At 49.3% G+C, this 16293-nt stretch overlaps 1 protein-coding gene across 7 annotated transcripts in view; it reads left to right on the forward strand.

Annotated features, from left to right (window-relative positions):
• Nucleotides 1-16293, forward strand: part of PHACTR1 (phosphatase and actin regulator 1) — a 550922-nt gene that overhangs the window by 496239 nt on the left and 38390 nt on the right. For all 7 annotated transcript variants that reach the window (XM_059179283.1, XM_059179284.1, XM_059179287.1 and 4 more), the window contains 2 exons: nucleotides 11822-12066; nucleotides 14591-14747. In XM_059179283.1, coding sequence (XP_059035266.1) covers nucleotides 11822-12066; nucleotides 14591-14747 — 402 coding nt within the window. The remainder of the gene's footprint in view (nucleotides 1-11821; nucleotides 12067-14590; nucleotides 14748-16293) is intronic.

Below are 16293 nucleotides of genomic sequence, written 5' to 3' on the forward strand. Positions count from 1 at the left end.
TCTCAGAACCGTTGTCCAGAAAGATTTTTCAGGCCAAAAATAACCAAAACACTAAAGGAAGCGTTTTTAATAAATTCATGGATAATATCCGTAACGACTGATTTATGATGAATGGTTCCTGCTTAAGCGCACCCCTAGTTAAAACAACAACCATCTTGGGACACCTGGGTGGCTCAGCTGGTTTAGCGACTGCCTTGGGCTCTGTTCATGACCCTGGAGTCCCGGGATCAAGTCCCGCATCGGGCTCCTGCCTCAGCGGGGAGTCTGCTTCTCCCTCTGACTCTCCATGCTCTTGTGCCCTATATCTTATTCTCTCTCTCTCTCAGATAAATAAAATCTTATATATAAAACTAAAACAAAACAACAACCACCAACATTGACATTTACGGAGCACACTGCACCAGCACTGAGAAAGCCTGTGAGGTGGGCAGCTTGGTTCCTCCATTTAACTGGAGAAGCCCAACCTAGATGTCCAGCGAGTGAGGGGCCCTGCTGGTCTCAAACACAGGTCTCCTTGCCGTGCATCCTGCCTCCTGGCACCACCACCCAGCCAAGCATGATCTAAGCATGGCCGTGCTGGTGCGGAGGGCTGAAGTTCTGGGAGGAAGCCACCACTGCTGGGCTCCTCTATCAGAGCTGGAGAGGGCCGTGGGTCACACTGTGTGTGTCTTACGGTTTTATGTCTCATCCCATTCTCAGACAGGACTTCAGTAACGTGGGTCCCTGGCCTTGGAAAGGGCAGAGGAAGGGTTATGAATGAATTAATTTAAATTCATCACCACTACTGGGAAAAAGAAAATCCCAAAATGCATTCTCGACTCAGGAAGGCTCGGTGCTCTGCTCTATATATAGAAGAGCATAGTTTCCTGCTGACTAGAGTCCAAGAGAAAAACAAAAGCTCTAATGTTGAGTTTCTTATCTTAGAAGGCCATAATAAAATACACAGTGCGTGCCTGCTGGCCTCAAATGAGGCTGATTAACTGTTTTCTTGGATTTCAGTGCTTATTTCTGTCATTCTTCAGCCTCAGGCACTGTAGTTCGTAGCATAATTTCTCACACATTTTTGGTCTCCAAGAAGAAAATTGTTCTCTCTCCCCTCTGAAAACTCTCTTTATAACTCGTGCGCATCCCATCACAAAAGCTGTTCCCCTGGAAGTTTCATTTCATTTTCAGTGTTATATTTGTAGATAATAAAGTTCCTCTGTCCTCTGAGGAAATTAATGTCTTTTTAAAAACTTTAACAGCAGTGCCTCTGAAATCCGCAGCCAGAAAGCAGTATCTCTTTATTACACGTCTTTCTTTAGAAAGGATGATGAAATGGTGCTCAGGTTTTTTTCAAGAAAGATTAGGATTTAAAATAGTGATTTTTTAATTTTAAAAATTGCCCCCAATTTCCTAAAAGAGTATCAGAGGGGTTTGATAACCTGTAATCCCCCACCCGTGGTTGAGGCCCAGGGCCCTGCCTTGCCTCTGTTACCACGTGACAGAGTGTGATGCTACAAAGCTCTCTTGGAAAGAGACCAACTACTGTCCTGAACCTGGATTGTGGTAGATGTTTTGGCATTCATTTCTCTATGAATTATTTTTTTTAAAGATTTTATTTATTTATTTGACAGAGAGAAATCACAAGCAGGCAGAGAGAGAGAGAGAGAGGAGGAGGAAGCAGGCTCCCTGCTGAGCAGAGAGCCCGATGCGGGACGCGATCCCAGGACCCTGAGATCATGACCTGAGCCGAAGGCAGTGGCTTAACCCACTGAGCCACCCAGGCGCCCATTTCTCTATGAATTATTAAAAGTAAACTGCCTCACCCTCACTAGTAATAACCATGATAGGTTATAAGATAGTTGCTTAATTTTCAAAGTCGAGGGCTTCCTTAGAAACATGCAACTATTTCAATGGTAGGAATATGGCGGAGGGGAGGGAGTTGGAAATCTGAGGGGCACCTTTGTGCTCTCAATCTGTGTGTCTCCTACTTGGCTTAGTCATGTCTAAAAGGAGAGTTGAATTTTCCAAAGAGAACACTTGCTAAATGTTTTTCTTGATGGAGACAGGACTGAGGGAGCGTATAAAGCTTTTCACATCGATGATATGTCATGGTAAAGAAGAGAGTTTAGAATGTATGCTTTTACAGATTTACGACTGCCCTTTTACTCTCAAGCTTTTCAGAATTTTTCTGTTTTTACTGCGTCTATGCTAAGTGGTAGCCATCCTGTTTCAGGTATATTTTCTTTATTCTTCCCTTTATTTTCCACAAAGGAAATTATCCTTTTTGGTCAGTGAGGACAAAACAGACTACACATCCTCGTGGGCTTACATTTTAGGGAGAGGAGACCCATGAATGTGTAAAGTGTGGTGAAATGCGGAGGGGGTACGGAGGAAAAATAAGGCAGGGAAATGAGGAGTTGATGGGGAGACTTTTCTGTCCTCCTTAAAATAGGTTATTAATGTGGCCACAGTAAATGCACGCGGTTCCCCCTTTTCAGTGCCAACCCTCCATGATTCACAGTTGGATTTTTCAGCCTACTAAATAGGGTCTCCCCTCTCTCGTACCCTGTTCTGTCTGTGCATCCACTCACCACCAGCCCTGTGCTATGCACGCTAAGACCGTTATACTACCTGAATCTAGAATTCAAACCTGCCTCTCTGTTCCATAATGGCCTCTAGCCTTGGGGCTCTTCAAAGCCAAGTTCATAGCAAAAAAGCAGTTGGGTTCTGTGAGCATCTATTGTCCTTGCTTTGTGCCAATTGATTTCTTAGCACGTCCGTGTACCAGAAAATCCTAGTCATCGAGGCTTCTCTGGGAGAAGGCAGCATGGTTGGTGGAAAGGACACCGGCTCTGCAGTGAGAAGACCCAAAGCTACTTGCCTGCTGTCATCACAACCACCCTTCCCTCATGTTCTCAGAAGCATAGCGCCCTCCTCTGTAAAATCAAGATAATAGCAGTACCCTTCCTCACACCGCACATTCTGGTGGAGAGTCCATGAGAAGATAAACATTTTCAAAACACTCTTATAGAACCCTTAAAGGACCCCGTGTGTTAGCTACTGTAGTAGCTTTGAAAGATGCCCACCTCCTTCACCCTGTGCCCTGGAGCTCCTGGTCTATGTAATTAGTAGAATGGAAATACTCCAAAATGGCACAGCGATCCCACGTCTCGTGAATATCATGGAATGCTCATCCCTGTGATATTTGCTGGGAAAATTACATCATCCGGAGCTAGGGAGATGGAGAACAGAATCTCCTCTTTCTCCCTCCCCTGGAGAATAACGCCTTTGGCGTTTAAATCCATTGTAGTACGTCCTATAAGAAGAAATCTTCTAGACTCCAATGACCTTAATTAAGCTCTTGCACCTGTTCCATGCTCCCGCAGTCCTGAGATGGAGGGTACCGTGGGTACCATGGCATCCTTCCTAGCAGAAACCTCTCTGCCTTATCTATTTGGGTTATTTTCTTAGGGGAAAACTCCCGGTTGCGATTTCCAAAACCTTAATTTTCCCCTTCATTAGGCTATTTTCTATACAACAGCAAGACTGCAAAGGTCACAGGGTGGTTATTTTCGTGAATTCAACGGTGGGAAAACACAGGGTGGCCTAGCCTGATTCCAGGGGACGTCAGTTCAAATATTTGACTGACTTTTCCATCCGTTCCAAAAACATGCGCACAAATGGGGCTGGGAGATGAGGAGCATTGATAATCAGCCTCTGTCTGTGACGCTCATGGTCAGTGGGGCGGGGAGGAGGTGCTCAGACTTGTAATCATCACATAATGCGACAGATGCCGTGACAGAGCTGGGAGCCAAGCTGGAAGCACAGGGAAGGGCCTGGTGTCCGTTGGAAAAATCAGAAAAGGCTGCTCGGAAGAACTGGGATCTGAGCCATCCCTGAAGACTGGGGGATGTCCCAGGCCAAACTCTGAGAGGATAGTTCCGAGCCTGAGCGAGGGCAGGAGCAGAGAGAGGAGACAAGAAGTCTCCCAGGGTGTCTGGGAAGCAGCAAGTGGCCCCGTGCAGCTGGAACGCTGGGCATACGGTGAAGAATGGAGACAGACCAGATTGACAGAAATGTGGAGCCATCGTGTGATTTGCCCCCGTGTCCATGCGGGAGGGGCTGGAGATCATCAGGCTGACAGTGAGACCCTTCAAAGGTCTTAACGGGTGGGCGCCTGGATGGCTCAGTGGGTTAAGCCGCTGCCTTCGGCTCAGGTCATGATCTCAGGGTCCTGGGATCGAGTCCCGCATCGGGGGTCTCTGCTCAGCAGGGAGCCTGCTTCCTCCTCTCTCTCTCTCTCTCTCTCTCTCTCTGCCTGCCTCTCTGCCTACTTGTGATCTCTCTCTCTGTCAAATAAATAAATAAATAAATAAAAAGATTAAAAAAAAAAAAAAAAGGTCTTAACGGGGAGAATGACACGATCAGATCTGTTTGACAGCCGTAGAGAGGGCAGAGAAGGGAAGGTTCTGGAAGAAGAGAGAGTTCAGAGCCATACCAGGGATTCTCTTTCTGCGTGGGCGCAGGTATTGTGACATCAGTAAGAGATGAGGTTCTGCAGTCCCTCCTGCCTGAGTCCAGTCATGTCTGCACCGTTCCAGCTGTGACCTTAGCCATGTGCCTCGCTTCTCCTCTCCGAGACAAGGGAATAAGAGTAGTACCTCTCCAAAAGGGCTGTTGTCGGGCTTTCCTGAACCGATGCATGGCATGGGATGAGCAATTACAATGTAACGTTTGTCCTCTTTGCGTGCGGCAGTGCAGTAAGAGTCAAGGAAGGCTGGGTGAGAGGCTTGGGGTTTACCTGCAGTTTTCATTCCCAGTCAGCTACTGGGGAGAGGAACAGTGAGCTCAAGCCGCAGGCAGCGAGCTCCGTTTGAATTCCAAGCAAACTCAGCGCTTCATCCCCAGGAGTTTTGATGCGAATGATCCAGAATGGATCATATTACATGAGTCAGCTTTTCCTCGGGGAGTGTGACAAGTACTCCGGAAGGCATGGTGACTCAGGCCACCAGAGTGTCATTTTGGAGATCACTGACCCGGGCAGCATGGGGAGGACAGCCAGTGTGCTCAAGAGTGCGCTGGGAGCTCTCGCTTCAGTGGGGAAGCCGCTCGGGGACGGGAGCAGGGGAGCCGAGAATTGACTCCGCAGAAGCCAGACATCAGTGGATCCTCAGATCCCCTGAGAATCCGCCTGAAACATAACAAATCAGGCACTCAGGAGAAAAGATCTGGAAGGTTCCTAATCCAGGGAAAGCTGCAGATTCCCGACAGTCAATGCCAAGGTTGCTTCGGGAGACACTCACATGGTACAACACTGGGGAAGAAGCACGGAGTGAAACTGTCACGGATATTCTAGGCCAGTGTCTCCCAAAGGGGCAGTTTGGCCCCCGCAGGACATTTGGCAATGTCTGGTGATATTTCCGGTCATGGCAGTTGGAGGAGGTACTGCTGGTCTCTGGTGGGGAGAGCCCAGGGATGCTTGCTGAACACCCTGCAAAGCACAGGACAGACCTACACCAGGAAGAACCATCTAGCCCAGACGTTCATCACGCTGAGGTTGGCAAAACCTGGTCTAGGCCATTATTTAACCAAAATGTGATACATGCAGTTGTCGGTAGTCCACGAGTTCCGTGCAGGAGAACTTTCTATAAAAGTGTTCATCATCGGGGCGCCTGGGTGGCTCAGTGCGTTAAGCCTCTGCCTTCAGCTCAGGTCATGATCTCAGGGTCCTGGGATCGAGCCCCGCATCGGGCTCTCTGCTCAGCAGAGAGCCTGCTTCTCCTCCTCTCTCTCTGCCTGCCTCTCTGCCTACTTGTGACCTCTGTCTGTCGAATAAATAAATAACCTTTAAAAAAAAAAAGTGTTAATTATCGTACTTATTTTTAACAGCAGTTATAAACACATAGAATAATTAATGCAGAAGACCCAGGATGACAGAGATCATGCTTAAGATGAAGCCACAATGGCGTTTGTTCCTTTAAACACTGACTTAAAGATACAAAGCCGAAAATAGCATAAATGAGCTCAGCCATCGCACGCACACACAAAGGTGAGTGTGGGTGTGAGGGCAGTTAGGAAAGATCAGTTTAAGCCAGAGGTCAGAAAACTCGGTTGTTTTTCTGTTGATTATATTCCCTGTGCTGTACCTTCATGCCCGTGACTACTTCATTTCCTAAGTGGAGGCCTGTGTCTCATTCTTTTTTATGGTCGCACAATATTCCGTTGTATCTACTACCTTCTCTTTATCCACTCATCCGTCGGGGGGCACCTGGTTGCTTCCCTGTCTTGTCCATCGAGGGGCACCTGGTTGCTTCCCTGTCTTGGTTAGTGTAATAATAATGCAATCAACATAGGAGTGCATGTATCTTTTTAAAATAGTGTTTCCATTTTCTTCCTGTAAATACCCAGTAGTGGAATTCCTAGATCGTAAGTAATTCTGTTTTTTATTTTTTGAGGAACCTCCCTCCTGCACCAGCTTGCATTCCCACCAACTGTGGACAAGGGTTCCATTTTCTCCACATCCTCACCAGCACTTATTATTACTATTTTTGGCCATTTCTTGTCTTTTTTGATGCTAGCCATGCCAACACGTGAGGTAATATTGTGGTTTTGACCTGCATTTCTCTGATGATGAGTGATGTCGAGCATCTTTTCATCTGTCTGTTGACCATCTGGATGTCGCCTTTGGAAAAATGTCTATTTGGGTCCTCTGCCCATATTTTAATTGGATTATTTGGGGTTTTGGTACTGAGTTGTATAAGTTCTTCAAATGTTTTGGATATTAACACCTTATTGGATCGTCCTCTGCATGTATCTTCTCCCATTCAATTGGTTACCTTTTTGTTTGACGGATGGTTTCCTTTGCTGTGCCAAAATCTTTTTATTCTGGTGTAGTCCCAGTAGTTTAATTTTGCTCTTGTTTCTGCTGCCTTAAGAGGCATAGCTAGAAAAATGTTGCAAAGGACAAAGGGAGTCCTGCCTGTGCCCTCTTCTGGGATTTTTATGGTATCAGGTCTCACAATTAGGTCTCTAACCCATTTTGAGCTTATGTTTGTGTATGGTGTAAGAAACTGGTCCAGTTCCATTCTTTTGCATGTCGCTGTCCAGTTTTCCCAGCAGCATTTATCAAAGAGATGGCCTTTTCTCCATTGTATATTCTTGCCTCCTTTGTTGTAGATGAACTGACTGCATAAGCATGGGTTTATTTCTGGGCTCTCTGTCCTGTTCTGTGGATCTATGTGTCTGTTTTTGTGCCAATACCCTACAGCCTTATAGTATATCTTGAAATCTGGGATTATGATCCCTCTAGCTTTGTTCTGCTTCCTCAAGATTACCTTGGCTTTTCGGAATCTTCCATGGTTCCATATATATTTCAGAAAACATTTTCTGAGAGTTGAGATAGTTAGGATTTGAGGCTCCGTTGCAATGCCTCAACTCTGCCACGTTGGAGCAAAAGAGACTAAGACAGTCAACGCGACGAGGTCATCAGATGAGTCAACAGAGGAATCGTCCAATGAGTCCGTTCACCATCCCGATGATTACAATGCAATGTCTGAGCCGAATCCTCTAAACTCAGTGCCCAAGGGCAGCCTCATGGTGGCAAGGTCAAACACTGTTACCTACCCTGGTTAGTAAGATTTAAAATACTTATATAAAGTAATAATACTCTCCATGACACATTGACTCCACCTTGCATGTGTACAGTGAGTGCGGTTTGTGACTAATCAAAGTACACAGTCTTACCAGTATCCCAATTCAATTTTTAGGTTTAGCATATTGAAACAGGATGGGCTCAAGTTCCAGCTCCCTTCTTTACTACCTGTGTCCTCACGAGCCTATTCATTGTCCTCCAAGAGCCTCAATTTCCTGCTTAATAAAATGAGGATAACGACATTCCTCCTGCAGAGTTGTCATAAAGATGAAATGAGATGTTGGATATAGAAGTTTCTAGAGCAAAAAAAAAAAAAAAAGAAGAAGAAGTTTCTAGAACAGCAGACAACACAACCAATAAACGTTCCCTTTTTTCATTCCCTCCATGCCTGCTCTGTCCCAGTTCTTCTGCCTATTTGATAAAGAGGCCCTTTTTGTCATTAAGCCATTGACGAAAGTGCCCGCCAAGTCAGGGGCACCCACAGGACTGCAGGACACACATCACAAGCACCTCCCTGAAAATTAAAAAAAAAAAAAAAAAAAATTCTTAATACTCTGTGAAAATGATTTGCCAGCCCTTTAGAAAAGCACCTAAATCTCAGGGATTCCAGTCCATATTCACTCAGAAAAATAATCAAAGATGATTGAGCGTCTGCTCTGTGTCAGGAACAGTGGTGGGCATCTGCTCTAATGCTACAAACAACAGTAAGACCCGGTCCCCGACCCTCCGGGAGGCTCCGGCTTGGTTGAGGACAGGAGGCAGCAAGCGAACAGATGTTCACAACGTTCGCAATGGTGGAGTCTCTGGAGAACACGGGCAGAAGCTTCGCCTGGGACAGAGGATTGACAGATAAATTGAAATCAGCACAGCGAGGGAGGGAGGGAGCACATTCCCAGCTGATGCCTGTAACGCCTTGTTGCCTGGGACCAAGGGGTACGTGGCATGGGGACATTCCATCGCTGGGAAGGGGGCATTGAGCGTGGGTTTAATAATAGGGGTCAGCTTGTGCAGGGGGTTGCGCGTCCTGCTGTGTGGGAACTGTTCCTCGTAGGCCGATGGCTTTTACTTCCCTTCAGCAGTGAGACCTTTCCTGGAGAGCAGATCTGCTAAGTGACAACTCCATTAGAGAAAACCAGTCTTTCCTAAGACTGATACTTGGCGAGGTGTCCCCCTTCCTGCCTGCAGCCATGCGGGTGGAGGCCAAATGTAATCAGGCACTACGTTCACGTTCACGTCGATTTAGTTCTTGGCCTTGACTAGTACAGCTCATAAGGCGTTAACGGAATTTCCTATTTGTGTCACTCTCGGAGCACTGGTTCTGTGGACTGGGTGGGTCTTCTGAGTTCTCATGGGCGAAGGAACGAGGTCTGGGTTTTAGCAAGTTGCCCTGACAATGGTGTGAATCGTCCAAGGCTGAGAGTGTCTCGAATCCCCTTGGAAGGTCGCTGCTATCAGTAACAGGACAGGGCCTCATTCATGGGCACACCCACGGGCCCCTCCTGGGCACCAGCCCTGCTGTAAAAGTAGGATTACCCGATTTTGCCCAAGGAGACGGGGCTCAGAGAGGTTAATTACATCATTGGCCCAATGTGAAGATTTGATAGTACGTGGCAAAACGTGCACTCCAATCTGTGTCTTGACCCCTCAGACCGAGGTCCCATAATAACCTTTCCAGCCTGCGCTCAGCTGACTCGTCTCCTTCTCTCGCCGTTGGAGACAAGTCTTGGCTCACCAGTTACCCGATGGGTGGGATTATCTGGGTGTTTGTCCTTCACCCCGCGCCTTCCCTGATGTACAGTTGGCAGCCGGCAAATATTTACGCATCAGACCCTCTTGGCGGATCCACCTGGCTTCCCGGGAAATGTGGTAAATCAGACCTTCTCTCCCCTGCTGGAGTCGTACTTGAGGCGGATGATATGCTTGGCCCGGCGAGGCCTTCAGGTGTGTCTGTGGAGCCCCCAGCAGGCATTCGCCGATCACCATGACCGGCCCCTGTTCCACAAGGCTGTGGTGGCCTGATGGATGGCTCGCGCCTGGCACCGCATCCAATGGGCCCAACTTACCATGCGTCCTCCTCAAGGCCTCACTCTGGCCCTGTGTCTGGGAAGGAGGACAAACCACGGCCTCCTGTTTACCCCAGCCTCGCTGTGAGGCTGATTTTTCTTCTTTCTTTGCATACTGTTCCTCCTTTCTCTGTCCTCTTGAGACCGTGTGGAACCTTCTAGCTTAAGGAATTCCTATGCTCTCTCGTGTCTAATTTTGTTTGTTTGTTTCTTTGTTTTGGGGCTCCAAAGAGTCTTCCGGCCACCCAGGAACATCTAGGGCTACGTTCCACGCCTCACTCCTACCTGTCCCATCCCCAGCTCTGTGGCTTGGTTTTGTTAGTTAAACTATCCGGGAGAGGAGAAGACGGGGAGGTGACGCAAGCGTGGGCTGGCCGTGCAGCGAGATTTGTCCCTCTCCCGTGTCTACTTCCCTTCGTTCTCGGTGTAGGAATCTGAGTGCACCTGGAAGGCAGCTTCTGCCTTGCGGAAGAGAGGGCCACCTGATCGGGGGGACGGTAAGTCCCCATCAGCCAGCTGTCCTTTCTGGCACCCCTCGCACGCTCCCCCCCACCTGCCCTCACTGCCCTTGATACGGAATCCGGCGGGAATCTGGACCCGTCCCACGGGTCATGGCTCATAAGATGCTCTGTTTTTGTAACTCTGGGTCGTACTCTTGCTCAGCCGTCGAAGGGTTTTTAAGTTGATTGAGCTCATTGCCCAGAAGCTCAGAGCTCGTAATGTGTTAACTAGATTTTCCATTTGTGTCACCGCAGAGTTATGTGCCAAACACACAGACAAAAACAGCTCTTTGGAAACAATGGGAGGAAGAAAGTTAATTGAATTTAAATTAGACACGGCGATAATTTGAAGTGTAATGAACGTTTCAGAGGAGACTATCATACACTCATATGTCACGAGGAAAAGTTTTCTTTTGGATAAGATACGCTAATGTAAAACGTATTGATACATAGTGTCGCCTAACCTCCCCCGCCCCTCCCTTGTGAATGTCAGACACTCTGGGATGGGAAAATGCAGCGAGTCACCTATGCTTAGAAATTCCTTAAGTGGAAGATATAAGTGCCATTTGCAGTTAGCCTACAGAAGAATTATAAAATTTCAGTGTGTTTCTGGCTCCATTTTCCTTGCTCGACTTCATTTCGAGCCTGTCATAAAAAGAATTCTAAATTGCTAGAGGGGACCTAGGAGAGACTCTGTTTAAAAAAAAATAATAATGATGATAATAATAGTAATAATAATGTTTCCTTTATTTTTGAGACATGTTTCCTAGTTTCCCTATAGTGCATTTATATGGCTTTTAAAATGAGGCAAACCATTTTTAATTAAAATGTATTTTTTTACATCTGATTTGTTTCACCTTAAGAGGTAAAACCAGGAACATCATCATCATTGCCTTCTGGAAAATTAACCTACAAAAAAATCTAGACTGACATGACCTGTGGCAGCTGAGAGTCTGATACAGTCCTTGGGAGAGAAATCCCTCCAACTTCTCCATGACCCCATCCACCACGATGGTCACGCACGTGTCTCCAGCCTTAGGGTCCCCTCTCTGCTCTTTTTCTGCCTCTCCATCCATGACATGTCGAACAGTTTATCCCACCCCAGCCCCACCAGCTCTGCTGTGTAGCTTTGAAAGCCAGAACCTCGGGCATTATCTTTCTTTTTTGGATCTTGAACTCTGCTCTCCAGTGAGTGCTTTTACTCCTCGCATGAAACGTGGGTGGCCAACAAACACTCCTTTGACATTTGGAGATGTTGGTCTTAACCACAAATGTTCCTGGAATTCAAATTCTTTTTTTAAAAAATCTGGTTTTTTTAATTGTGACAAATGCACCAGAACCCCTCCCCCCCCCAAAAAAAAATTTAGCATCATAACCATTTTCAAGTTGCATTTGAGAGGATTGAGTACGTCCACACGGATGTGTGAACTTTACCCCCCAACGATCCCTCGGGAAGCTCTGCTGCCCTGAAAGGTTTCGCCGTGAGATGGGAAAGGAGGTATCGATCGCCCAGTGGACCCTTTGTCTCCTAGGATGGGGCAGGTGACTTTTAGAAAGATCCTGCTGCGTTTATGAGGCATTGGGCGACATTAACATCCTCTCTCCCGCTCCTCTCCCGACAGCTCCGAGCAGCGGGTCCCCTGTTCCACTTCTTACCACAGCTCCGGTTTGCATTCGGGTGACGGTGTCTCCAAGGCGGGACCTCTGGGCCTTCCGGAGATAAGACAAGTGCCAACTGTTGTGATTGAATGTGATGACAATAAAGAAAATGTGCCTCATGAATCAGACTACGAAGACTCTTCTTGCCTGTACACGAGAGAAGAGGAAGAGGAGGACGACGAGGACGACGACAGCTCGCTGTACACCAGTGCGTACACCGCGGCGCGGCGCCAAGCGAGGGGGGGTGCTCGGCGGGGAGACCTGCCCCTGCTGCCGCATGCTCTGGCTTCCAGTCTGGGCACAGGTATCCACTGGCCTGGGGTCACAGGGCAGCTCAGCTAGGAAGATGAAAGGGGCCAAGGTCCTCCAGACATCACAGCTCCAAAAATTGCAACGCCGTGGGGCCACGTCTCATCTCTTGGTTGGCTTTTTCTGTCTTTGATTCCCTTCCTGGGGAATCCAACCCCCTTCCTCAAAAAAAAAAAAAAAAAAGGGAAGGAGGGACCCTAAAACTCAGTTCCAGTCCGCAGAATTCTCAAAGTACTGACCGTTGTGTTTGCAGCAAATCATTTTTAGACCCACATCCACGACTCTAGAAGGCTTGACTTTAACTTTCTTATTTAAGGACTTTACATGTGTGCAGGCGTGAGGGAAATCATGAAAAAGTAAAGTTCAAAATCTGGTGTAAAAATAATAATCTTTAGTTCAGTGATTACAGACTGATTATTTGGTCAACAATTTTTTTTTAAAGATTTTATTTATTTATTTGATAGAGAGAAATCACAAGTAGATGGAGAGGCAGACAGAGAGAGAGGGGGGAAGCAGGCTCCCTGCTGAGCAGAGAGCCCGATGCGGGACTCGATCCCAGGACCCTGAGATCATGACCCGAGCCGAAGGCAGCGGCTTAACCCACTGAGCCACCCAGGTGCCCCAACAATTATTTTTTTTTAAGATTTTATTTATTTAGGGATGCCTGAGTGGCTTGGTTGGGCATTTGCCTCCAGTTCATGTCATGATCTCAGGGGTCCTGGGATTGAGTCCTGCGTCAGGAACCTGTTTCTTCCCCGGCCTGCCATTCCTCCTGCTTGTGTTCTCTCTGTCTCTCTGGCAAATAAATAAATAAAATCTTCTAAAAAAAATTTTTTTATTTATTTGGAGAGTATGTGCAAGCAGGGGAGGGGCAGAGGGAGAGAGCGTCTTAAGCAGACTCCATGCAGAGTTCGGAGCCCAAAGTGGGACTCAATCCCACGACCCTGAGATGTGGACCAGAGCAGAAACCAAGAGTCAGACACTTAACTGTCTGAGCCACCGACATGCCCCTATTTGGTTAACTTTTTCATGAATTTACATAATAACCACCTTATGCTGAGTATATACTGTGTGCCTGAGAATGCGCTGTGATTTTATTCTGTTCCGTGCATCTCACAACACCCAGAGATGTGGATGCTGTCGTCCCGTTTCACAGACCAGGGAAGAACGTGGAGAGGAAAGAGACGGGCCCAGAGCCTCACATCTAAGGGGCAGCGCTGGGATTGGACGCCAACTAGGTGTCCTTCCAAGGCCCTTGTTCTAAAACCAGTGGAGGCAGAGAGAAGCCTGGCACTAGAATAAAATCCAAAGGAATCCCTCCCCCGCCACATGCTACTTCCCAGTCTCTCCCTCTTGCTTTGCCGGTGCCAGGCTTCAGATCGCTGGCTAAACTGGAGAGCTCGGGAGAGGCCTGGTCAACAAGCAATGAATGAGATGATCAAAATAACGTCCAGGAGAGAGAACCATAGAGGGGCCACCAAAGCCCAAGGGACCCATGACAGGGACCCACACTCAGCCTCCGCTCCCCGTTTCCCACCCGGAGAATTGAACGTTTCCCGGCCTCGGCCTCACTGACATTCAAGCAGAAAATTCTTCCTTGTGGGGGCTGCCCTGTGCATTGCAGGGTGTTCAACAGCCCCCCTGGCCTCTGCCCACTAGATGCCAGGAACACCCCCTCCCCCCCACCACACCCCAGTTTTGACAAGCACAAAGTATCCCTAGACTCTCCCAAGGGTTTCTGGGCAGCGGGCAGGGGGTGCAGAATCATCCCTGCTTGAGAACTGCGGATTTCTCCCAGACATCAGGAAGCCCCACTCTCTGTTCAATCCCAGAGTGTTGCTGTTTCCGTGACCTCGCTTCCGCTGCAGCCCCAAACGCACCCCGCTTCGCCCAGCCGTCCCTCCCTTCGCACGCCCCCAGCTCCGCTCCAGCTGGCCTCTTGTCTCCCGAGATGGCTGGGCTCGCCTATCCTCTCTGAGCCTTCCCCCTGCAGATGGCCTCCAGCTGCTGCCTGTTTCGGGTGACCCCAGTCCCACGGGTGCCAACCCCTCCTCTTTGAAGCTCCCTATAGCCGCCCCCCCCCCCAAGGCCTGTGGCGACCCTCTGCCTTGTGTTCAGTTGCACTCCACAGCCCGGCCAGCCCTCCTTTGTGATGTTGCCTGCCTGCTGGGGTTCCTGGGGAGCAGAGAGCCCATCAGAGCCTCCCCGTGTGCCCCTCACATGCCCAGGACAGCGCTAGGGATAAAGAACATGCTGGTCGCGGGAGCTCTATCAGTGAATGCTCTGAGTAAGGCCTTCACCACCCCCAGGAGTAAAGCCCCTGGTGTCTGCCTGCCTGCTTTTCACCTCGGGGCCCACTGCTGGCCACGTGGAGCCCGGGCAGCTGGGGGTCAGCATTAAGGGCTTGTTTCTCCCTCCTGCAGCCTCCCTGGCCATGAAGGTGTGCAGGAAGGACTCCTTAGCCATCAAACTCAGCAACAGGCCCTCCAAGCGGGAGCTCGAAGAAAAGAACATCCTTCCCAGGCAGACGGACGAGGAGAGGCTGGAGCTGAGACAGCAGATCGGCACCAAGCTCACCAGGTAGGACAGCGCGACGGGCCGTCCCGTGGACCCGAGTAGAACTCGCTCTCCATCCCCGGGTTGGTCCCGGTGTCTCCCAAAGAGCTTCCTGCAGGGAATGTCGCTGTAAAACGTTGCGGGTCTCTTCCCACCGTTGCTCTTACAGTCCCTTCCCCTTCACGCAGCCACATCTTGGAAGTTTTCCTTGAATAAAAGCTCTGGGAGAAGCCAAAGGGCAGGTTTCCGGGGAGAATAACCACCTGGAAAAAAGCAGTGGCCAGGATGACCCACATATACACGGGCGTTGTGGTTTGGTGAAGTTCATTGCCGTCAGAGAAGCATGATGTCCGCTGTGCTGTGTGACCGGATGAGGCCTATGGGGATCGTGCCTTGTCAGCACCCTGTGAGCCTTCCTGAGTGGTTGGCTTTATGTGCAGTTAGGACAGACCGGCTTCGGGCATGGTGTCCTATGAACGCATTGAACACCGGATGCATGTGTTTCGAACCTCGGGCACGTGTGGGTGGTATTAGCCAACATTCGCGGAGCACTTACCCTTTGCCTGCCATTCTTCCAAAATTTTACATGTATTAGATCATTTCCTCTTGGAGCCTCCCTGTGAAATGGGCATTCGTGTGCCCATTTCACAGAGGAGGACCCCGGGTGTAGAGCCCTGTAGTGACCGCCTTCCTGCTGCGCCAAATGACTCTGGAGCGCCCCCTCCTGACCAACTGTGTTACGCCCCCTCCCCTCTGGTCTAACCGCGGTCACAAGGAGCCCGTCCTTGGTGCCAGGCACTGTGACAAGGTTTGGAGCTGCTCTCTGCCTCTTTTTAGTGGGACAGCCTCGAGTAAGTCACTTGTTCTCTCTGCCTCTGCTTCCGCATTTGTAAAATGGGAGTTGTAAGGATTCAGAAACATCAGGAAAAGCATTTCAAGCCATCCCCAGTCCATAGTAACCACTCCGTTACCCTCCCAGCAACCCCAGGCAGGGGCTTTCATTATCTTCCCAAGTACAGGTGACGAACGTCGTGCCTAGAGAGCTCCCAGAGGTGTAGATGGCGTCCAGCAGCGTCCTGGTGTCCTCCCCTCCCCCCGACTTAGACCCTCACCAAGGGGCCCCTTCTGTCCCTCAGTTAACTTGGTTTTGTCCTGGAGGACGCTGTTTTGATGGTACCAGCCAGTGTAAACGTTCCGCACAGACGGATGCTCAGATCTCGTATTATGCAGACTTTAGAGCCCTAGAACAACGATCTCTACCCTCCTGTTGCACACGCGCACACACACACTCATGGGACATGGTGACATGTCCACACTTCAGTGATCCATATCTCTCCTATTACTATGGTGACGGCTACTCAAGCAGCGTCCTGGAGAGCCTGTCCCATTGTTGGGCGGGTAAGCACTCTTCCTTCTATGGGCCAGGTCTGTCCCGCGGCCCTTCCCCGCGGTCCTTCCCCGCGGCCCTTCCCCGCGGCCCTTCCCCGCGGCCCTTCCCCGCGGCCCTTCCCCGCGGTCCTTCCCCGCGGCCCTTCCCCGCGGCCCTTCCCCGCGGCCCGCCCTTCCCCGC

This window comes from Mustela lutreola, chromosome 6, assembly GCF_030435805.1.
Source record: "Mustela lutreola isolate mMusLut2 chromosome 6, mMusLut2.pri, whole genome shotgun sequence".
NCBI lineage: Eukaryota > Metazoa > Chordata > Mammalia > Carnivora > Mustelidae > Mustela > Mustela lutreola.